Here is a 24,438-nt window from a genome sequence, read left to right on the forward strand (position 1 = left end):
GTTGCCCAGGTGCAGAGAGCTCAGGTTCCTCAGGCTGGAAAAGGGGGAGCTCTTCCCCAGCTCTCTGTAGGAATTGCCTTGAAGGTGGAGGTGCTGCAGTGACAAAAGGTGCCCAAACCACGCAGGGGACACSTGAGCCAAGCTATTATTGGATAAGTCCAAGAGCTCCAGCTTTGCCAGCGACTGGAATGCGTCCTCATCTATGGAGCTGATTTTGTTGGACTGCAGCMACAGGGCCCTCAGGTTCACAGCCTGCTGCAGGTCCTGGGATCGGATGTGCTTTATCCTGTTGTGGGCCAGGTTTAATGCCGTGATTCTGGCTGTGATCCCAGGGGGAATGAAGTCCAATCCCACGGCAGAGCAGTTGCAATCCTGACTGGCAACACATGAAGGACAAGCCTGCTCCAGYGTTTGCTGTTCAGAGAGGTGCACAGCCAAGAGCACACAGATGGCCACCACTCGCCAGGTGTGGGTAGTTCTTGATTTGTGTTTCATTTGGGCGAACATTTTGCTGTAGTAAACAGAAAGGAGAGAAGGTAGAGTCAAATTTTAATTTTGAACAGCAGATGACAATTCTTGAAATCCTGTRCCACTTTATGAGTAATCTCAGATTAATTTTTTTTTAAGCATTATCCTGTGATGTCAGTCTCCTCCTACTTCAGCTTCTGAGCCCTGGAAGAACAGTGTGGTGCTCACCCCTGCCGTACAGCCATATCACTTGCCAAAAGTCATAAAGGACCGTTCTTGGTGTCCTACCTTTCCATATGCCATTTCTGGCTGTGGCTCTCACCTCTTCYATCCCTCACATTATGCCTCCTGTCAGCAGAGAAGCTACAGCTGAGTGTTTCAGCCCCAAACAGGGGAAGATGGTTAGATCATCAACGATCTGGATGAGAGGATCCAGGGCACTCTCAGACAGTTTGCAGACAACACCATGTTGGACAAGGAGTGTTGAKCTGCTGGAGGGTAAGAAGGTTCTACAGAGKGGTTTGGATTGGATGGATCCATGGCCTGAGGCCAATTTTATGAGACACAACAAAGTGAAGCACCATRAATTGCACTCAGGTCACAATAACCCCATGGAGCATTACACATTGGGGTCAGAGTGGCTGAAAAGCCGCCCAGCAGAAAAGGAYCTGGAGGTGCTGGTCCACAGGCAGCTGAATATGAGGCAGCGTATGCCAGGTGGCCAAGAAGGCCAATGGCATCAGCAATGGTGTGGCCAGCAGGACCAGAGCAGTGACTATCACCTGTGCTGGACACTGGTGAGGCCACATCTCAAATCCTGTGGTCAGTTCTGAGCCCCTCACAGCAAGAAGGACAYTGAGGGGCTGGAGCTTGTCCAGAGAAGGGCAAGRGAGCCAGGGAAGAGTCTATAATGTAAGTCTCCTGAGGAGCAGCTGAGAGAGCTGCAGTTTTTTGGTCTGGAGAAAAGGWGGCTCAGAGGGGACCTGATCACTCTAGAACTGTCTGAGGGCTGTAGTCAGGTGAGCTCAGTCTCTTCTCCCAGGTAACAAGTGATAGGAAAAGAGGAAATGGCCTCAAGTTGGACCAAAGGAGGTTTAAATTGGAAAAAAATTTTCGCAGAAAGAGTGGTCAAGCACTGGCACAGACGGCCGAGGGAAGTGATAGAGTCACCATCCCTGGAGGTGTTTACAAGACATGCAGACAGTGTTTAAGGACATAGTTCAGTGGCAGGCTTGGCAGTATTTGGTTAATGGTTTGGCTCAATGATGTTAAGGGTCTTTTTAAACCAAAGTGATGCTGTGATTCTGTGATTACAAACACTCTGGTCCCTTGCTGCCCATCCTGTACAGATTCGTGGCAGGCAGAAGCCCAAGCAGAGCCTGCTCCACCTCTCAGCCCTTCTAGCGGGCTGTGGTTCCAACACCACAAACATGCCCAGAAAGGGTCTGAGGGTCCCCTCCATGGAGTCTCACCCGCCTCAGGGCTTCTAAAAGCAGAGCTCCTGCCACACCCTTTGGCACACTGTGTAAGCAATTCACACTCTTTACTGGAAAGGCAGAACCCGCTGATAAGCAATGAAGTCTATCAGACTTTTCTGTAACACGACACCAGTAATAGATGGGAATTGGATGTTACCGCCACCCTATAAACAGTGGATGTAATTAGAAAAACACTGATTTTAATGTAAAGAAGGGCTGGGATTCATGCCACAGGTGCCAAAGAACACTTCACCARGTGTGAACTCTTCCAGACAAACAGTACCCATAAACCCTGAATAAGCAGAGGTTAAGTGCTCACCTTGTGTGCTGCGTGCTGTTTCAGTCTCCTCATGTGCTGATCATGGCATCCAAGTGGTCACCTCACACCTGCAAACACAACAAAAGCTGGAAAATATTGGCAGGTCTGATGACATGACAGTCCTGAAGTGAGAAGATATTTCACCCTCAAAATACTGTTCTCCTCAGACAAAACTGCATGTTCCCAGTATCCCAGTGCCCTTTAACTACGCAGTTAGTGAATGATGCCAGTTTGCATCTCTTCYTTCTGGGGCTGGCTTCCCTAAGGAAATATGGCTTCTGGAGAGTCCAGGATTGTCCAGCATGTATGGCTCACCCTTCAAAACTCACATTTCAACCAATTCTATCATTGCTGCTGACATCCATAAAATGGGAACAGATTGTGCTCGCACTCTCTACTTTGCATRATAAAATTTGGTGTCAGTCTCTTATTTTTTTTTCAGTCGACTCCCATTGCTGGAAAGGCTGATGCAACCATTTTACGCAAGTCATTCTTTCATAATCACTTCCTCCACTCTTAAGGGCAGAAATAGTTCGCCTGTAGAACCGCATTCACCTCCCTGTACCTCTACTTTTGATACTTTTTGTCTGGTAGGCACTGGGGGGTTGTTTACTGTGCTGAGAAACAGATCATCTCAGCACAACCAAGTTATGTAAGTACTATAAATTATTACAGCTATATAGAGTGCTACATGTATTATATTAAGTGTTGGAATCAAACTGTTTAGTCAAGAAGAGTCCTAGAGAAACACTCAGCATGCTTTCAGTTCATAGAACASTACAGTTGTATGCTGTCAACAAACMGAAAATGAATAGGAATGGGAATGAGATTCTGTCTGAAACACAAGACATGGTCRGAAGGGAAGTACCCCTCCATAAGTATCAAAGGCAATTTTGAGAGAGGACGCTTGATGATATTTATTTGAGCTTGGCCGAATGGAAACATAGGGCCAAGAAGTCTTCCTAGCAGCTCTGAAAGGGAAGCCCATTAACTTCAAACACCAAACATTCCTATTGCAGTTACCATTTTCTTTCTGTGATCCAAAATAGCCACTTTTTGCTGCCCTCAAGCACTGAGAAGTACCTGCCTGAGAGCAGACAGACAGACAGACTGATTCCTGCCACGTGGCAGAGGGCCCACAGCAGCATCTGTGCGATCAAGGCGGGCAAAGCCCACAGAGACCCCAAGTGCACTTCATAGCAATCATCAGTCCCACAGCATYGGGACTTCAGACATCAGTATTGCACATTAGGTTAAGAAAAAAAGAAATTGAAAGACTGAGACACCCTTACATTTTCTGTCTTCTACAGAGGAAAGCTGGTAAGCATAACAATGTGAAATAGGAGCAAAACAGCTGTGGGGGAGAGCAGAGAAGGGAAATACTTTCAGTGAAGGGATGTCACCAACTTCCCCAAAGCCACCTCTTCCCTCTGGCACCTCTGAGCTGAAATAGTTCTTGTTCTTCAATAGGGATGACTTTCAGTTCTCAAAATATTAGCTCTGGGTTCAATGAGACACATTCCTTTACATTTTTGTCTTCAAAACTTCACCTCCTTGATACAGTTAAAAATTTCACTWAATTTGGGATGAGCTTTGGAGAAGAAGACCATGTACATCATGAATGCAAAATGGGCACACTCTTCTGCCTGTTAAAACTTCATGACCAGCACTCATGGACACCTGAGGTAGGCACCAGCAGTTTTTTTCAGAAGTATCAACTTTCTCCTGACATCCAGGCTCAGCCAGCTCTCGTCACAGACCTACACTGGCCCAAGTTTCTGGTTTCTCTCAGAAAGAGAAGACTGGTGTGACCATGCCACAGTTGACAAACCAAGCAGTWCATTTCTGCAAGCTGCTTAGAATGGCAATAAATGGGGGTGATTGTCAGGGTTTGTCACATTATCCAGAGTTGGGAAGGTTCAAGCGTGCTCAAAAATGCTCTCCACAAGCTGCCCCACACACAGAGACATGACACCAGCCACCTGCTTTCCAGAACACTGGCTTTCAAATGGAGCTGAAGCATGGCTCAAATCAACTTCTTTTGAAATAAAAGAGCCTAAAGTAGGAGAAAGCTGATGTTTTTAAGATGAAAATACTCTTCAACTGCTTTTTCTCCAGAGTAACTTCATGTTTAGCACTRAACAAAGGTGCACCTTGTGGGCACTTTCTCTCCTCCTCCAAATTTTAGCTRTGATTAACCTCCCTCTTTTACACTGTTTTTAAAAAGTCATATGCCTTCACCTACATTACATTTTCCCAAGAGAAGCACATGGATCTGCCACAAGCCTGTGCTTTTGTGATTGCAGATGTTCCAAGCAGAGACACCACACAAGCCTTTGCCGGCAGGTAGGTGGATATAAGATAGAGATGCAGTCATTATTTTTGAAGCTGTCTTACTTTAAATGTTCCTGTTTATCCAACAGCAGCACAAGCAGTGCACAAACTGGGCATGATGCACTCCTTAAGCACTTCCCATTCCCAGACTCACACGAAAGGATCTTGTAGCCCATCCCCTCCCTTCCTCTCTTTCCTCTTCTGTGTCMCTGCCCACATTCAGAGCTGCCTGTTCCTTTTCTGCTGAGAAAGAACAAGTGAGGAGCAGAAAAGACCCAACCCAGGCAACAGCCTGCCCCAGATCCCTGCCTCAAAGAAAAAGCAGAAGCAGTAGGAAAGGGAGGGAGGCATGAATCCTCTGACCAGCCCGCGATACGAGCAGAAACACTGCAAATCTTTCTAAACAGCACGAAACTGCTTCCTGATACTTATCCCTGTTAACCAGCATGTGCCAGCATGTCACCATGGCCCAGGAGTGCCAGGCAGCATGAACCCCAGATGTTCTTACCATGACCCCCCTCAGAAATGAAGGGCAAGGAAAAGCCAGAAGTCAAATCTGTCCTTGGAATCTTTGGAGCAGGAGGTACAATACTCGTGTAATTGGAAGCAGAATGGCTTGGCACCCTCTCATGCTCCTGGGAACAGAGCCTTTGCATGCACTGCTGGTGCCTGTGCTTTAATCTGTCTTGCAGGGCTTCAGGCATTCATCTTCAAGCCACAACTAAAAGGTACACAGGAACGAAAAGTAAACCACTTAAACTTTGTCGTGTTCCGTATCAGACCTACCCTGCCAGCTGCTCAATCCCCTGGTCAGATCTTCAGACCAAAAGTGGACTCAATTACTTTTGTTTTTCTTCTGGGCCGTCCTCATGCTGTATTCCTGGTTAGTCACTCAACAGCCAGACTACAGCACTGCCCCTGCCTAGGAAGCAGAGTTGCTGATTTATTTTTGTCATATCCTTTCTGAAAGCACGCAGTCAGAAAAGCACAACACTGATTTGTTGCCTTAAATGAGGAGCAGCTAGTAAGGAAGTTCACAGGCTGAGACACCAAAGTTTATCCTAACAATTTGAAAAGTTTTGTTTTTCTAGAATAATTCTAACAGCATGACTCAACCAGAGAAAACATATAATTTCTGCCAAAGTATTCCTGATGAATTTTTGACTCCCAAAGAAACTGCATCAACAGGAAACAGCTCACATGCAAGGCAAAGCTGGACAACACAGTTCCTTTCTTACTTTGCACTTTAKGTACAGTGAAAAAGCTAGTTTCTGACAGGAATAATAGGATACACAGTAACTACATATTTTCCAGTAATACACAATTAAAAAAGGCAAGTTTTGACATCCTATTCTGAAAGCCACTGTGCCAAACACACAGAATCCTGTTGTCACCACACAAGATGAGCACTCTGAGACAGCTCACACAGAACAGGTCCCCACAGCCATTGCTGCTTGTTCCCYCAGCCTGCAGGGATAGGATACCAGTCAAATGTGCTGATGAGTGGCTCAGCCACACAAAAATGTTGGACACCCAGTGGGATCAATGGCACCCGTGTCTGGCACAAGGCTCCCTGGCATGCTGCGGAGAGAAAGGCAAAATATAAAACTGATGCCAACAACTGATGATCTTCCGTGGTGCACGTGTGGAAGAGCTCTGTCTGGAAATACATCTGGTTGAGCACAGCTTCCTCTGAGCAYTGCCCAGAGCTTCCAGCATCCCTGGGCAAGGGGGCCAGCTCCCAGAGAAGACACAGGGATGGGAACGACACATGGAGAGAGGCTCAGAGCAGCCTTGACCTCAGTTTTTCCAGCAGTCCAGCCTGGCTTCACCAACCCTTTCCATATTCACAACCCTGGATCTCCACAGGAATTCCAGAGGGAGCCTGATCAGGCTGCAGGACTCAGAATYCTGAAACACACACATGGTACTGGGTCCGTCCCCCAAACACAGACATAACCTGGACAGGAGATCATATTTTCTTTCAAATTATTTTCTGCAATTTTCATATTATTAGTTGTTCAACATTATCAATGTACGAACCTAGTTCTAAAGCTTTTTTAGACATCCTCAAGAAATACCTCTGTGTAGCTTTCCCAAATACCACTCACATGGCATTTTGATGGAGTTTTTTTCTTTGCTCTACATCTATCACACTCTTTTGTGTCCAGTTTGCTTTGCAGTGTCCCAGACTGTATGACAGAGGTCATCTGTTATGGGCTGCCAAGAGAGGATCTGGAGGGCCATGCCATATTTCCAGTTTTTTAGAAAAGAGGTGACATTCCTGTTTCCAAGCACAGATTTTGCAGGTTTTTGGACAGAGCCACAAACACTTATGGTCATGGGATCCCAGCACAGGCTGCTGGAACAGTGGGAAAGAGAGAGCAATGGGATTTCTTGTGCTCGCTGTTTGGACAGCTTCTGCTTCATTTCATCTGACCAGGAGAGAAAACACCCTGTCACAGCCCACCGGGTGYGAGCCATCACTGGCAGGCTGTTGTGAGGAAGGCAGGGTTTAACATCCTGGCACTGGAATTTCCCATAAGGAGGGAAAAAGCTTTGCTCAGCTCCAAGTAAAAGCTCTTTCCAGAGAGGCTGGGCACAGGGAGTGAATGTTGGTGCATTCCAGAGTGGGAAAGGTTCAGCAAACCTTGTCTTGCCTCATTCAGAGGAATGCATGGACACATCCGGTGCTTACACCCATCTAGTGCTAATTGGCTGAAAAAAGTGCTTTCTTTTTCCTGTTTTGTTTCGGTTTTTTTTTTGTTTCTTGGTTTGTTTCTTTTAATGGAAGTGAAACATTCCTGGGAATGGGACCAAGTCATTGAAGAACCAGATAGAGTTTGTTTCCTGTATGGAGGTGGACAGCACTTTGTTGGGATGCAGATACATATTTAGCTGCTTGTTATACAAAAGAAAAAAATTATGTTTAACAGTTGGGCAAGAATCTGAGCAGGAAATGAAGCAGATCATTATCATGCACCATAAAAATATAAAGATTTTTGTATTTGTTCCAGAAAAAGATAATGCCAGGATGCATTTTGCCCAGGTAGTTCAGGCTTTGCATTCAGCTGCTGTCTCCCTCTCCATCTGATGCCATAAAATATTTCAGACATGACAGTGGATTTCAGAAAGAGAAAATTCATCAGGTCCAAATTTTTTTTTCAGCTATTCAAGACCTCAAAAATTCTTCCTTCAGTATAGATTCTTTCTGGATTTAAAAACTATCCAAACTCAATATTTTTAAAAATTTTAAAAATCGAATGCACTGTTTCCTAGGGCTTTTTCACTGGAAAAATGACATATTCTGTGAGTCTCCTGCAGGATTATTCTATTGTCTTCTTTTCCAATTGCATRATTTTTAAAACAAACTTTTTATAAGCTTGACTTCAACCAAGCTGTAAACATGCATGACAACATAATTTTTACTGAAAATGAAAAGCCTGATCACAAAAAGATGTCAGTAAATATCTGACAGGGCCATCAAACCATCTTCAAATAATAAGTTATTTCCAATATTGGACCCTTCTCTGACTTTCTGAATTTGGGCATGATTGAAAACAGACAGCCCAAGCTGATTTTCAAGCACACACTCAGCTATTTTAATAATTCCTTCTAAATTATCCTCAGATTGCATTTCTTGCTCTTCTGTAAGTTTTCTTGACTGTAACAGTACCAGCTCAGTAATGACGGATTCAGAAAAGGCCATGTGACTTGTGCCTGTGCTGCAAGATGCCTTTTTGTCTTAATCTACAGAAAGACACACACCACACCAGATGATCAACCCCAAAACCAAGGYGTTTTCCACTGCTGCAAAATACCTGTGTTTACAAACTTCGGGTTGAATGCCTCTCTAACACCCAGAGTAAGTTATCTGAAGGTGCCAGGAAGAGCAAAGCAGTGCTGGGGCCAGGCAGGCGTGGCTGGGATGGTCTGGAGATGGCTCTGGCACAGCCCCACTGCAGCTGCCCACGGTGTCCCACACTGCACCACAGAGCTGCTGTCAGTCCATGGCTTTGATGGGAAATGCTTTGCTTTCRTCAGGTTTTGCTTCAACCCAGCAGTTTTTGGCTCATGGTGGAAGAAAGCGAGCAGAGGCTGGGCAGGAATGGCAGGGACCTGGGAGGGAATTATCCTTCCTTCTCAGTGCCYTGTTACCCCAGCAGTGATGGTCCAGAAACATTGCTGATGCTGCAGGACTTCTGGCAGGATTTAGGAACTCCAGAGTCTAAACCCTTAATGCAACRGATGATTCCAAATGTAGGGCAACAGAAAATCATAAGAAATCCCTCTCTTCACTTGAAACCAAGTAGAAAACTTACACAAAGATTGCAACAGAGGGTTGTAACAATGCTAAAAAAGACTTTTGTATATCTCTAATAAGTATATCTCTAATAAGTATATCTCTAGTAAGCATGGTAATTCGTGCTTTCAAGTAATTTGCTCTGCCTTTTGCAGCTTTCGGACAGAAGAGTTGTCAAAGGAAGAGGAATCAAAGAAAATACACGCTAAAAACCAGAAAAGTACAACCAAATTCCATGTCCGTAGCTGAAACTACAGGACCAGAATAAAAAGGCTGAGAGATAACCACAGGGTAACAGAATTTGGCTACCTCACATCTGCTCTACCATGGGAAAGARCAGCAAATTAGATGTACTCTCTGACTTTATATCAGTTCTGGTGATACTCYTTCAACACTTAACTCACCGTGAAGTTGGCACCTGTGGGTACAAAAAAATCTTTGTTTCTTTGGGTCTTATTATCCAATGTCTATCAACTCCTACCCAACAGATGGGCCACCTGGTTTGTTTTCAGCTTATAACTTACACAAGTGTCAGCATAAATATTCTTTTCTATTTATAGACACTGTTACTTTTTCACTTCTTTCATGTGCTACTTTTATGACATCATTTAAAATTAATTTCCTGAATGTTCCGTGATTAACAGTTTCAARAAGTTTCCCTTAAAATCAGTTCTCYRGAGTACTTTATGTCTCTGGGGTTCATTCCTTGAATGATTTGGGGACCCAGCTCACATCTGGAACCAAAAGGCCAGTCAACCCTCTGTTGAGAAGAATCCTCCTTGGTTATCTCTCTGGTGTATCCATGCTTGCCTTTGCCAGTGTCCTCTCTGATATTTGCAAAGCCTCCCAGCTGAACAGAATTTTTCAAGAGTCACTAACAAAAAGGCAATGAGGAATGGGCGAAGGGATGGATAAAGTGAGGGCTGGCTGGAGTCTTCTCCCCTACTGTTCGGTGGTCTAAACTTTTCTGTAAAATAAGTATTTCTCACACTTCTCATGATGAAACTCAGCTTGTGAATGAGCTTGGCTTGCTCCCTGCTTCTGCAGGTGGAGAAATCCTGCCTCCAGGCTGGGCAGCGCTTTCCTCTTCAGGGGGAACTCAGCAAGGAGCTGGCAAGCTGGTTTGCTGGACAAGAAATCTGTGAGCTCATAACTTCTCCCTGAGTAACAGGACAACATTGATACCAGCAACTCAGTCAGGGTGAGTCAGGTCTGCAACTGGATTAAGGGACAAGGGAACGTTTCCATCCGTTTTGGCTCCTCTTGTCGAAGCAGCCTGCCGCCCATGAAGGAGCTGCTTTGTGCTTCACTCTGCTTTTACTCCTTGCAGGAAGGCCCCAAATAAATGCCCCATCCCCCCAGGAATGCCACCAATCATAAAATAATCCCTCTMCAATTGCTTTCCCTAGCTCTGCTGGCACAAAGACGACTGCACACTCTGCCAAAGTTAACAAGCAGGCACATTAATCCCCCCTCTTGCTAGAGAGCCTTTCCAGACCCGCCTCAGCTTTCTGTCAGTGGCTGTGCATGGAGGCAGCTTTGTCCCAGGATGATTCCTCACAAGCATATTTGCAGGAGAATGCCAAGTGTGCACCTAATCTGAAACGACTGAAGCCCTCGGAGGCGAGGTGCCGTGTGGCCGGCTCYTTCATTCACAATTTGTCATTCGTGTGGTTTACTTTGGCTGCTCGTCTTTGGTAARCATTGTACAACACTGAAACCAGGAAATACCCAAAATAAATAAAGAAATGGATGATGATTAATAGATCTTTCTTTGTCTTTGCAAGGATCAGCCTCACTCAGGCCAGATTCTTGCCATCCAAAGAGGAGTAAAACCYCCCTGGGGACGTATCAGGAGTGAAGGACACCTCTGGCAGGGAAGGCTGGGATGGGGGAGCTGCTGGTCTTGTGCAAGCACACTAGGACCAGCTCAGCAAGCCTTTGGAACCACAGCAGAGCCTCACCCAGCTGCCCTGGAGGCATGGGGAAATTCGAGGCTGCCCATTGCACCTCAGAGCTGGTTTGTCCTAAAAGACTTGCACTTTCCACCCCTGAGTTCAGCCAGGTGTTTTCCTTCCCCTCCAAGTCTTGCTTTTCCCTGTAACTTCTGSTGTGAGAGAAAACAACTTTGTAGATAAAGCCACGCGTTCAGCAGCACATGAATTCTGCAAATAGATGAATCCCAAAAGCATTTTAAAGGGAAAATCCCATAGTGCAGGTACTGAGGCACCACAGGGCTGCCTGTTTGGAGCAGGACTTGCTTGTTCCCTGTCCTCCAGGGTGGAAARTCAGAAAGACAACAAGATCCCCTAACTCCCAGTTCCCACCATTGGAAAAGCAGCTGAGAGCTGGGTCCCTACAATTGCACAGATCCAATCTACCCTGCACATTTGCAGGCAGCAGGATAAGATTGTTTCTGCACAAAGAGGGACTGGCTTTGCCTGGCTCTGGGAAGGTGTAACCTTCTCTCAAGAGGCTGTGGCAGGGGGAAACCACYGAGACAAGCTGTCACCATTGCTCTGTTCCTGCAATAAGCAGGATAATGGGGAAATTTGGGGAAGATACCCCATGACAGGTCCAGTTTCCAGGGGAGAGAATTTTTCTAAGGGTTCACTAAATGCTTCTACAGCTGAGACCAAAATGAGATGCTTCTTCTGGACAAGCTTTCTGAAGGAGCCAGATAATTAGGAACTGGATTAAGCCTTGCAGAAAATGTGGGCAACGAGGATACGAGCAAGTGCTTAACCACAGGATACAGTCAGAGATGGATGATCCTGTCACAGCACCAGCTGTGCTGAGACATCCTGAGCAGACTCAGAAGCAGACATAGAAATCCAACAGGAATTATGATATCCATACTCCAGGGTCTGCAGATACCAGTGTCACTTGAATATGGGACATCCAAGAACTAAATGCTAAACACGTGTCTAAAGAGGCATCAAGATCCCAAATTTTGCCCAAGTCTCTTTGTTGCTTGCCACTGTGGTAGGGCAGTTTTCTAATTCTTAAAGTACTTCACAAATGTCACTAAATGTGACTTGCTGGTACCTATTATACCCCACATCTACCTACCAAAAGAAAGCTGCCATTCTTTCTTTCTCTCTTTGTTTCAGGAGATAAGTCAAAATCTAATGGGTAAGATGAAATTCACGGGAAAAAAATCCCTGCTACAGATTTTTTGCAGTTTTTTGGGCATGACATTGACATTCAGCTTCATTCATAGAGCTTCTACAAAGCTCCTTCTATTCCAGGCTCTTTTGATGGAGAATGCAGGGGAAGTGTACCCTTACCAGATCCAAAGATTTCTCAAATGTGTTTATATTTCCATCTCCACCACCAAAAATATACATTTCAATCAAGCTAAGTAAAAGGTCAGACTTGTTAAAAACAACCATTCATGTAACACACAAACAAGGGAAACAAAAGAGAAGCCCATGTCCTGGGATGGTGAGTTTCAGTAGGTAAAAGGGGTCAAAAGGATTGTGTGTGGCACACAGCAGAATTCCCCTCCCATGGYACAGGTTTGGCTCACAGATTGATTGAAGAAGAACATTTTGGAGCAGCAAGGCACCAGAGASAGACAGACTGCAAACCAGCATGCAGTGTTTGTGGAAAGCAGAAGCAGTTGTTGGGCAGACAAACTGATCAAAGTCAGCAACTTGCACAAGGGCGAGCAGTAACTCATCTGCAACTCCGCAGTGTGGACTCCAAAAGGTTTATTCCAGCTTGTGACAAATGGCCTCTTCTGYCCTCAGAATGAATTGTACAACTGGAAAACAGTTTTCAGGATAAATTGTACAACTGAGGCCAGTTTTTGGAGCTTGCAGCAGCTGGCAGCAGCATTTCCACCTGCCYTAGGCAGTGCGGCAGCTCCCGTGGGTTTGGTCATCTCAGACATTGTATGCACAGCCTGGCTGAGAGACCACACTGCAGGGCAGAGCCTGCTTCTGCAAATCTGTGTCAGGCACGCCATGGTCTGTCTGCTCCCTGCACTCTTCTAGAAATTAATACAGATATTCATGAGTAAGCAGACTGATCTAAACAGCGGTGGATGCTGACAGTCAGACACTTAAGGAGACCTGGGCAGCTCCAGAGGTTCCCTGCTCCTTCCTCTCACKAAATGCTTCCTTACCAGGCTCTCTCTCAGATCCCAGACTTGCAGACTTCTCTTAATACCTGCAGCATGTTCAAGGCAGCACTGGATCCACAGTAGTAGTAATAAAAATAATAATAATAAAAAACCCCCAACCAGAGCAGTCATTAGGCATTATTCACTGCAGGAATACAGGGGAATTTGAAATTGGCAGGTCGGTCCCATTACTGTAAGGATACATTTGGTCTGTCATCTATTGGAACACATGGCTGGGCATGCCTGGCAAGTGCWTTAAAGTTGTTCTTTTGATCTTTGCTAAGATAAAACTATAATATTTTGTAGGCATTTGAGAACATTAGTTACTGGACTAGTTAAAAACCACTCAACCACTTGAAATTGATGCCATCTGTTTCCTATTTTTATTCACAAAAATCAATACTCGGTTTTCTGAGGACTTCTCTAACTAACCCTCTCTATAAGAAACATCAGTGATGCCCTGACCAAGRCACCTGAACTTCTGCTTGACAGGTTCACTGATGGGGCTGATCAACTGGCCTTGGACTTCTCAGAAAAGAGGAAGAAGGACAGAACAAAGGCCATGTCCTTTAGCTCATCCCTCAAATCAGCTCTTGGTTAGATTTCAGGTTTCTCTGTTACAGGAAATGCCACATGAGGTTCTTGCAACCAAAATCAGACCTGCAGCTTACTGAGCATCAGTCATGTCAGCCATTATGGAAGATGCATMCAGGCTTACATTTTACCAAGAAAGCTAATAAAAAAGAGTTAACAAATACATTAACAAATAAGGATTGTGAAGCATTTGTATGAGCCATTAGTCCTCAATTGTAACTTATCAGTACTTAAACTTAATTATTATTGTAAAACTTTCAAATGAATAGAAAGGTTACTTTCTTTTAAAAAATTCTAACAAACCCTCCACCAAACTGTGACTATGCAGACCATCTATAAAAGGCACAAAGGTATCTCTCCTTAATGATATTGTGAATTGAATAGTTGCACATTGCTGTAGGATATCAAACTGGACCATGAGGTTCAGCTGTTGCAGAGAAACTCATAATTTTGCCCGTGAACCTCGTTTAGAAGGCAGAAATACTTACAGAGAGGAAAGGTTTGTGTCACTGTGARCTCAGCAGGCTGTCTCACCCCTGGGCATTTCCATCAGGGCTGTGTGTCACAGGTTTCTGCTTGTCATCAAGACCCTGCAAGCCACAAAGGGCTCAGGCCAGGCTGAGCTGTGACGCTCAGGACTCTGCAAGCAAAAGCAAAAGCAAAAGCAAACCCCACAAGGCAGGAGAGGGAGACCTTGCTGTGATGTGTGAGTGGGGAAAGTGACAGCAAAGGGTCAGGAGAAAACCGCTCAGCCACATCTGTGCTCACCAGAGGGACGGTGTGGGAAAGCTGGACAGCTGAGCCTGGATTAAGCCAAAGACACCAACAGTSTGATTTCCAGCAATCCTGGAAAGCGCAGTGCATGCCAAGGACATACAGATGGGGAAATTGAACTCAGTACACGATGGCATTTGGCCATGCATGAACTGAACACGGTGCTAGCAGAGAGAGCCCAAAGGCACACACAGTGCATGCCTCGTGTCCTGAGCCAACGGCAGGGTCTGGAAGGTGCCTCATTGAAAGCTCATAACCACCGGAGGAGGACAAGATGGGATTAAGCAGAGGCTGTTTACCTTCCCAAGAAGTAGTGCTGGCATCCCCTCTGGTTAACAGCTCACTTGCCCGCAGGTGGAATGATGGACCTGCAGGCAGCTCTGAAAAGAGCTGATCGATACRAAACTGAGCTCCAGAAACCACCCAGCATGGGGGTTGTGCAGCTGAACAGCATGGGGGAAGATGAAGAGAAGCAAGGGCCTCCCATGCTGCTTTGGAAACAGGGCACCAATGAGGTCACTTTCCATCCCCTCACAAGTGCCATGTGCCCTGTCCAGGATGTATGTGTGCCATCAAGAGATGGGCTGGAGGCAGAATGAGCCAAGCTGGAGAAACACTGCTGAGATGCTGCCTTTCTCATAAGAATGCCACTGATAAGAGAGCAATAAGCTCCACTGTCTCACAGATCTGAGGAGAGTGGTGGGAATGGTACAGCATTTCCTGACATTTCTGCAAGCTTCCCTTATCATCTTCAACATCTGGTTTGCACTCTTCAGCATTTCCTACACCACACTGCAAATCACCTTTCATCTAACAAGGCTGTGTTCAGGGAAAGAAGTGAATCATTTTTCTCACTAAATCAAAACCAGCCACGGTAGCAGGTTCTTGTAAGGCACTGATGGACAAATGCACTGATGGACAAATGCACTGCTGTAGCACCTCAGCATTGCGTGAGAAGGAAGATATTTCTAATTTTGAAATAGCCCTGCACTGTTACTGAGTATTATTTCTAATATTGGAACAGCACCTGCTGACACCCAGCCCAGGGAAGGCAGTCCACCTTCCATGTCTATGAGAGCTGGAGCAGGGTCCAGGSACAGGCTCCCTCCACAGCTGTGCTGATGAAAACATGTGAAAGCATTAGCATCCATTAACAAACTGTTCATTCAGTCAAAATTAAAACCAAATGGCACCCAGCAAATGGAGCATTTTTCCAGCKTGGATAGAGATGGGGTCTGGCACAGCCTGTCAGCCCATGGGTACAGCAGCCATAACCAGAGCATGGCAGGGACAGGTATGGGTGTGATCTGTTGTCTTCTCAAAATCCCTGCACAAGAACTCATTTTACTGAAGAGGATGGGGCCTGTTTGGTCACTCAGGGGGGCGATGTTATCCTTCCAAGAGATGGTACATATGCACTCAGTTGCAAGCCAAGCCTGGCTGCTGGCAGTTTATCTGACAGTGACTAAATCASCAGTTTATGCTRWAAGAGAAGCCAGCCCTCAGCAGCTMCACAAGCTCATCTGGCACTGGTTTGTACACTGGGCAGGTCCCACATTCCAGGCCAGCATGGTCCCTGCACATGCAGGCTGCTGGCAGCCCCCAARCAATAAAAACTGCAGAGAGGTGCATGGGGCCACGTGGAATCACCAAACCTCCACCGCCTCTGAACAAGGCTGCTAAAACCCCTAACAGCCCAGGGAGTAGCTTCCACAATACCACCTTGGGAAGGTGGAAAAATCCTTCAGAGCAAGCCCAGGGGTAGGAGAGGTTTGAGGTGTTGTGCTGCTGTTGTTGCTGAAAAAAGCAGCAATTAAATACAGCAGAGCAGAAGAAGCGAGCTGCACAGTGCATGGCCCACAGCTACAAAGGAGGTGTTTCTGTCAAGCTKGCATGGACACACAGATTTTGCAGGGAAACCCACTCTAGAGATGGAAGGAGGAATAGCAAGATTCAGCTTGCAATAGGCAGGGAGCRCCTACATCCACACACCAGTGATGAGCTGCAGGGGTGGATGTGAGTCCCCAGCACCTCAGCTGCAAAACCACCTTGTAGGGCTGGGACAACAAATCCTCTCCTCCCCTGCTCTGCTCTGTCACTTGCTCACCGTGGGGCAGAGCAGAGCTCACCCACTGTGTCCCACTCCTTCACGTCCCTCAGCTTGCAGAGACAGAAAGCATGGCTGGGACTCACCCAGMACAGCCTCCTCCMGTGTAGGACTGGGCAACTGCCCCARCCAACACCAGGGACTCCTTCTCCAGCTGGGACACTGACCTCTGCCAGCTCCTGCCTGTCAGAAYGGCAGGATGAGTGCTGCATTGCCATAGGGACACAGTAGGGCCGTGGGGGCAGAGCAGTCCTGGGGAAACAGTGAGATTTCAGCCCACCCAAACATGCTGCAGAAATAGATGAARTAAGCCCTGCCCTGAGCCTTTATCTTCACAGAAGTGGTGAGAGAGACTGAAGAACAGGACGGGGCAACCAAAGTAGAAATAAACACACCCGTGGTGACAGGGAAGTGCCACTGTGCACCTTTCCCACTAACAACTGGAAGCACAGCAGGTATGTGAAAAGGGCGAAAGCAGATGGAGGTGACTCAGTGACTGAGAAAAATAAACAGTGGGTGKTTCACAAGAATGAAACGGAAGAATAAAAACGCTGGAAAACAATGCCCAACCTACCACTGTAAATACCAGCCAGCAGCTCACCTGGTCGGATGGCGATTGCCAGCTCTGCAGGATCCTGYGGTGCTTCGAAGGCCACGACTTCCCAGGCATCACTGAGGCTTCTCCAGAGGCAGAAGGAAGTTGGGTGCTGGACCTRCAGGCACTGCCAGCCCTAGTGTAGGTGGTGAACACCTCCCTCGCTTCCTCCCCTTCCGCTCTCTTAGAGGATTCAGATAACAGCTCTCCCTGCAGCGAACTCATTTGCCCCCAGGCAATCAATCAGATCTCGCAGCTGCCCTCAGAGCTTGCAGGCTCATTCTGCYAGTGTTGCTGCTGGCTGGTCATTGCTTCTTCGAGCAGCTGGAACACTCATGCATGCCCAGGCCYAGCTGCAGGAGATGTAGGACAGATCTGCCAATTGCCACCACGCTTGTGACAAACTCACATGAGCAACAATGGTGCTCCCCATCTGAGCCTGCCTTGGGGACAGGTGCTGTCCCCTACAGCTCTGAACCCCGCAGGTGGCACTGGCAGCGGTATTTGCAGCTCAGCCAAGTCTGTCTGGTTTCCCAAGGAGTTCAGACCAGGATCCCAGGCCAGACCGGTGGCAGCCAGTGCTGGGCAGGCCAAATCCCTCCCTGCAGAAGCAAGCTCAACACTGCCAGCCCCACTTAGCAATAAACAAGGTCCCAGCAGAGCAGTGCCCTCTCCTACAGGGACGCTGCCTTRGATGCTCCCCTGCTCACAGCTCTACAGCATAATGCTGCAGCCTGGCAAGGCCAGACAGGCAAATACCCCTGCTGGAGATTCTGGCTTTGTCCAAATGCTGTCTCTCATAGCACCAATAAACCTTCAGGAAATGTGCCAGGAATATTCTCTGGCTCTGTAATGGCAATACTGGTCCAACCAGGCAGGCTTGGCCAATATACCCCGTGATAACATGGTATCCCTAGTTCTCAATACACAAATAAGAAGCCACAAACCTGCTGGGAGCAGAAACCAGCAGTGGCTGTCACTTCTTCCCAGTTCTCTTCTTGGGAAAACAGTCAATAGCGGGAAACTATGCARTGTTCACGCTGTGACTGAAGTCAATACTGAATGCTTGGAACTGCACCCATGGGGATTTTGCCCCTGCTCCATCATTAGCCCTACTACTGAACTGTGCAAGCTATTGCTCCTTTATACTGGTTTTTTTGGTCTTCCCTTTCCAATTCTGAGCATGTCTTCAGTTAACCAAGAACAACTTTTGCTGAAGTCCCTTAAAGAAAAGGTATCCGTTTMAGAGAGATGAATGAAGCTCCCAATGCTGCTATAGGCACAAGGCAAGAAATTAGAAATTACTCAGCTCATGACGATGAGGTGTCCTTAGAGCAGCCTCTCCAGTTCACTCCAGTAGAATAYGAATCACTTTGGAACAGGCAATTATTTATTTCATCTTTCCCTTTACTGTAGGAGGAATGATTTTTAACTGAGCCCAAACTCACTTGCATTTAAGTGGATTGCTAATTAAGCTACAGATGTCTCCTGATGGTAGCAATTATTTCTAGCAACCTTCAAGAGAAACATTGTTGCATTCCTTAGTTATTGTTATGAAAAGCTATATGAAAAAGTTTGCCTAATACTACACAGCTCCCATGAGAATTACTTCTTGATCTGTTCTGGTTTGATTAAAGCGAATGATTGTTTCCTTTCTTAGCAGTATTTTTCAAGCTCTTTGTGGCTCATTTCCCCTGTCTTTTGCCGGCACTTTTAATAGGCCTGACCAAATTTTTYAGAGGTCTTCTTTTCCAAACATTTTCTATCTGGTTATGCTCTCTCTAAATTCTCCAGTGCCTTTGCTTGGTTTATTGCGTATTTCTTTTCCTCTCTTTTCCCATGATTTATTTTGTTTAGAATATRCACTTTACTTATAATGGGTATTCAGAACTCCGTGGGGCTTTGAGGTTATTGTTGGAGTTTGTTGCAGATATAAGAAATGCATRTCCTTACACGGGACCTTGAGGAAAAGCCTCACTTCAGTGCACAGAAAATTAAGAATCTCCTTGAAACATTTAACAGAACTTATAGAATAAACTGAATAAGACAATTAAGCACAGCTTTTCATGTCCTCTCCTCTCTCCTGTGCCTCTTTATCCAAAAACCATGCATGCTATACAACAAGCAGTATTATCCAGGGAATAAAGAACTTCATCGCATTTCAAACCAAAGGATAACTTTTTTTTAAAATCTGCATTTATTGTGTTTATACTCCCACTCTATTCCTCCTGAAGTCTCCTACCATAGGCAAGAGGTGCACAGAAAGCATGTCAGTGGTTATGACTACTTCTCTTGGCTTAGTACCAATTTCAGGAGCATCAAAGTTCATAGGAACATGTGAACTTTCCTTCAGAATCACAAGCAATTACGATTAAACTCGAGTCAAACAGATTCCTGCCCAGCACAACACATCATGGAAAGCAGCCAAAGACTCCAGGTGCTAGTTCCTGATCAAGCAATTAAAACACCACAGTTTGGAGAAGCATTCAGTGACGATCCCATTTTTCTGACATCAAAACCAAAGGAAGGCTTACCTTCCACACGAGCATTAGAGGAGGTAAATATAGCAGCTTTTGAATTTCCCAACCAGTCCCTAACTGCTTTCTTGGCTAACCCAAACACACATAAAAGCGCAGCTGGCAGGGTAACTTTCAACTTAGCTTATTTTGCAGGGACTGCTCATTTCCTGAAACAAACCTTTTGTGGGAACGTGCTGTTTCTGCTAAAATATTTCAAGACCTGGGATGGCATTTCTGGGTGAAACCAGGAAGACAGAGAAGCTGTTCTGACAGCTCAGCAATGTGGCAGGGCCAGATTTTAGGTCTGAGAGATCAAATCACTTAGCAGCCTTGCATGCAGACTGTGAACTATTTTGCAGTGCCTTTTCTGCTCTGCATTYGAATAAAAACAATTAAAAAAGCTTTGATTTCTTATTGTCAAACAGAGCTCTYATCTTCCAGTCACTCTGTGAGCAAAGAGCAAGAGGAAATCAAGGAGCAAAAAGGGATTTGCACAAGCTGGCAGAATCCTCAAAACAGTGTCTGGATCCTGGTGGTCTCTAGCCTGACCTCTCATGAGGAGAAGGACTGCCACCACTGCCACAGCAGGTCGCATGTGGCTTCATTCACTCATGTAATGAACATCAAGCAGAGATCTGTCCACCTGTTGAGGCACCTGCTCTCCTGCAGCATCACYCTCCATGGGACATCACTGTTCCTCATGTTCAACCTCCCACATGGCAATCCACGACCACTGCCACTTGCCATAACACCTGTGGCCACAGCACAGAATTTGGTTCAGTATTTCTATGGCTCTTTAAGCAGCTGAACTACTGGATCAGCCTTCACTATCTCTTCAGGCTTAACAAGTGCCCTTGTGCCAAGGACATCTCTGAACCCAAGGAATGCCTTCCCTGCCCTTTGATGTCCACACACATTCAGCCATACCAGAAGAAAAGGCTCTACAGGTAGGGTAAGCACAGATAGCTTGCATGATTGAGACCTGGCATGGGTGGCAGCACTTGCTCAGCTACCTCTCCCCCAGAGTTTCAGTCTCCTAACATGAGCCAGCACAATATGGTTCTGTTTTGCAGACTGGTGTGAACTCTGCTCTCAAAGAAACACTTCTTTCAGTYCAAGCTTTGGCATTTTAAACAAGTGCAATTAAATGCACTGAAAATGCTACTGAAACATGAAGGCTAAAAATATAAACATAAAATGCCAGGAGTCACTCACAAGAAAAGTTCCTGGAAGAAATGCCCACTCACCCACACTGCACAAGTATAACAATGTCCAAGTGACAGCTTGCATTCTGAAGCCAGATAAACAATTCAGCCTTTTTTCTACCCCTGTAAGTTTGCACTCACAAACAACTATGCTGTCAGYACTAGAAGTGGTACCATTTGGAAATTCTCTGATCTGCATGAACAGGTAGGCCCTCAGTTCTTGTTTGGTACAGGTGCGATTAGTTACGGGTTTAAGTTTGCACCTACGAATGCTAATCCACTCACTAGTTTATACCACCGAAGGTAAACTTCAGAAAAAACATGTGCAGTACAGGTTCATGGATGCTCTTAAGAACTAACACTGTCCTTATTCATGGAAAAAAAAGGAATTTTAAATTTATAKCCTTCACCTGACAATAACAGCATCCTGAATATGCTGTGCCTTTTAAAATGCACTGAATGCTCAGACTTCAGTAAAAAAAATTTATTTTCAATATAAAAGTGCCAAAATATTCACCAACATCGTAATCTATTCAGCAACCAGCTTACTCTAGTAATCAAAATTGCAAGCATCTTTATTCACATTTTTAAATCAAATTCCTTTCACACRTTTCCACAATAACCCGAGTCCCTCGAAAGTGGGAAATTTGCATTTCGATTGGCTGCTGTAGTCCATATGTCCAAGTTCATGTAGGCACGGAAAGGGTTAAACCTCGGATAGTACTCCTGCTTACACATAACTGCCTGGTTCTCCACATGGGTTGAATGTTGAGTCGTGGCACTGACGGGGCAGCAGCTTTCATAAACATCACTCTGGGGTGCCCAGATGGAACCAAAAAGTCCAGACATTGGAGACAAGCTTCGGGTGCTTGAGAGGTAGGGCTGCAGAGCAAGATAAAACCATCATGGGAAACTGCAACGGGGACTATTTGCCAAAGAAAACTGGAAATGTGGTACTGAATGGGAGGGAGGAAGCAACATTTATGCAGAAAACTTAAGAAATGCACAAGTAGAAAATGACACAGGAGTTTACAAAGAAATATGGCTGCCAGAAATATTAGAGTAGCACTAACCAGTGTTTGTATGTGTGTCTGTGTGTGTTTAAAGGCCCCTCACTGAATGAAGCCATATGAGCTCCACCCTGCACCACACAGATATTACCATAATAACAATGTACCACTCAGTTCTGGTCAGGCTGTTAAGGAAAAGAGAGGAGACATGGAAGACACACAAAGATCACCATGCATACTTTGAGAGTTAAAAGAGAAGGATGCYTAAAAATGACMAAAAAAAAAGGCTGAAGTGTGTGTCAGTACAGAAAGTCTTTGCATGCTGGGAACAGAAAGGGATATTCGGTGTGAAAAAYGAGACTATAATTGGGAGCCAGAGAATTTAGCTAGAAAATTTTGAAAGCTTATAAAGAACCTCCTGGAGGGCAAGATGTGTTAGTCTGCAAGGAAGTCTCTCAGCGAAGGTCATGGAAGTCTTGGGACTTTTAAAACTGAATGAAACATTGAAATGTATTGTGGAGAAAAGCTCACCAGGGAAATGAACTGAATTATCTAATGCATTTTCAATCTCTACCTTCTGTGTTTCCTGGCATTCCTGAATAAAATATGAAATAAAGCCATGGCTATTTTAGGAAACAGTCTTCTGCCACTTTTGCCACTTTTTCACACAGAAGAATTTTCACTTTTACATGCTTTTACTTTGTGCGGAAAATATTTCTTGCTTTATTTGGTTAGTTTTATTCAGAATAAACCTACTGTAMATGAAAACAAAAATCAAAATTCTAAAATAGAGGATTTTGAAACCTGAGCGTAAGAAAAGGTGGTTACAATTAAAGACCACCTTGAACTGAAGTTACTACACTGCACTGTGGGATGACATAAACATGGCTAGCCTGGACTATAACAGTTCAAACTCAGGATTCTGAAATCTGCACAAATCCAGCTTAAATCACTTGGATTTCCTAGCAAAAAAATCCTGTCAAATTCACTGAGAGCAGCTGTCCATTCAGCTCTTCAATTTTCAAATCTCTYTGGGTTTTGCTGTCAGCACTTTTTGGGTTTTACCCTCAACTGGACAAGCTGATTTTGACAGAAAAAGGTCTCAGTAGATTACAAAAGCCCAAAAAGTTTTTCCATATGTAAGCAGATTTTTTTCAATCTTCAGGCAAAAGGATTATATTAAAATTTCATAGACAAGGTCAGTAACACCCTCAATGAACAGCTGGGAAAAACCTGGGCAACCAATGCCAGCATTAAATACACACATCAGGCTACTAAAAAGATTAATGAAGAACATGGAAGCAACAGGTAGGGAAAAGACAGGAGTACACAAGGAAGGCTTTGAAGGAGGACGCGAAGGCAGCGCCTCACAGTGACAATACTCACTGTAGAGTTGACATAACTGGCAGGCTCCCAGGCAGGTGGCATGTTGGGAGGAGCATTCCAGGTGGAGGGACAGTTCTGGTCAATGAAGGCTGTATTCTGCACTGCTGCAGTACCTGGGAAGCCACTGGGGTAGTTCATGTTTTCTGCAATTTATAAAATCAGGAAGACAAACTAAGGCTTTTACAATATAAACACTACTAACATTTCTGTGGAGGAACATTGAATCTCCTCCTGAGTGAGCCAGGCTGGGGTGACCTAATCCTGCAGTGACTTCAGGCAGCGCCAGGGTAGCACAGCAGCGAAGCGTATCAATTTCTGTCAACAGGACAACCACTGTATTAGGGACCCACTAACAAATTGTTATCAGGAGGACAGGATAAAGACTTGGCAATCCCTCTGCTGGAGAACAGTCCTTGTTAGACAGAACATGCCTGGCAGAACCTATCCAGGCCTCACAGCCAACATGTCTCAGCTCTAAGCACCCAAGGGATCATCGTACTGCCTGGGATACTGCAGCCTGACCTTTAATTATTATTTAGGTAGGTAATGCTAAAGAATTCTAGATTGCTGCCAGTGTGCTTCCCAAGCCAAGAAACTCTAGCCTGGAAAGATAATTGGTCACAAGAGGCCTTGTATTTCACACATTGGAAGGCAGAAGCCTGCCAGAAGGGAAACAAAGAAAACTGTGCAAAAAGATAYGTGTAATAGTGTAGGCACAAGCATTTCTCTCTATTCCCTCTGAGAGTCCTGCATACTGCCTTTTCAGGCTTAATAACTCTATACGAAGGCCAATCTTCTCGTCCACCACATGCAGTCATTGTTTATTACTACAGAGCACTCAGCTAGAAAATGTAAAGTCCACTTAAGCCATGAACACCAGCACATGTATAGATCAGCTCAGAAAAGGTGAGAGGAAAATAACCATGCTCTGTGATAATTCATAAGCTTTATTTCATCTTACCTTCTGGGAAAGCACCATATTCATTCATCTCTAGTGGACAATACATGTTGGAAAACTGGCTGTCACAAGCTGCATTCCAGTCAATGAAGCTGTCCCAAGAAAAAGAAAAATCTGCTGTCAGAAACAGTTTGAAGAACTTCTGAAAATTATTTAGCAATACTTATTTAATGTAAAACTGTTGGATACAAAATGCCTGTAACCGATCGTGAGGCTTTTCACATTCCACTTGTCAACTTTGCCAGTATCTGCTCTGCGC

At 45.2% G+C, this 24,438-nt stretch overlaps 1 protein-coding gene and 1 long non-coding RNA gene across 5 annotated transcripts in view; both read right to left on the minus strand.

The window, feature by feature from the left end:
- Positions 1-424: 424 nt before the first annotated feature.
- On the minus strand, positions 425-17,227 carry LOC130579335 (uncharacterized). Of its 4 annotated transcripts, none has more exons than XR_008965974.1 (3): positions 17,108-17,227; positions 2,266-2,333; positions 425-511 (listed from the first exon to the last, which is right to left on the minus strand). It is a non-coding gene; the product is annotated as an uncharacterized LOC130579335 (long non-coding RNA). The 4 variants fall into 4 exon arrangements; XR_008965975.1 differs by lacking the exon at positions 17,108-17,227 and adding an exon at positions 5,386-5,508; XR_008965976.1 differs by lacking the exon at positions 17,108-17,227 and adding an exon at positions 5,108-5,340.
- A 2,071-nt stretch (positions 17,228-19,298) lies between these two features.
- The window catches only part of TMEM131L (transmembrane 131 like), an 85,699-nt gene continuing 80,559 nt past the window's right edge, over positions 19,299-24,438 (minus strand). Inside the window, exons 32-34 of the mRNA XM_057375310.1 lie at positions 24,183-24,271; positions 23,222-23,364; positions 19,299-21,707 (exon numbers count right to left, since the gene is read on the minus strand). Of these exons, the coding sequence (XP_057231293.1) occupies positions 21,429-21,707; positions 23,222-23,364; positions 24,183-24,271 (511 nt within the window). The 3' untranslated portion in view covers positions 19,299-21,428. The remainder of the gene's footprint in view (positions 21,708-23,221; positions 23,365-24,182; positions 24,272-24,438) is intronic.

The sequence above is a fragment of the Malurus melanocephalus genome, unplaced genomic scaffold, assembly GCF_030028575.1.
Source record: "Malurus melanocephalus ecotype Western Australia unplaced genomic scaffold, MMel_1.1 scaffold_9, whole genome shotgun sequence".
Classification (NCBI taxonomy): Eukaryota; Metazoa; Chordata; class Aves; order Passeriformes; family Maluridae; genus Malurus; species Malurus melanocephalus.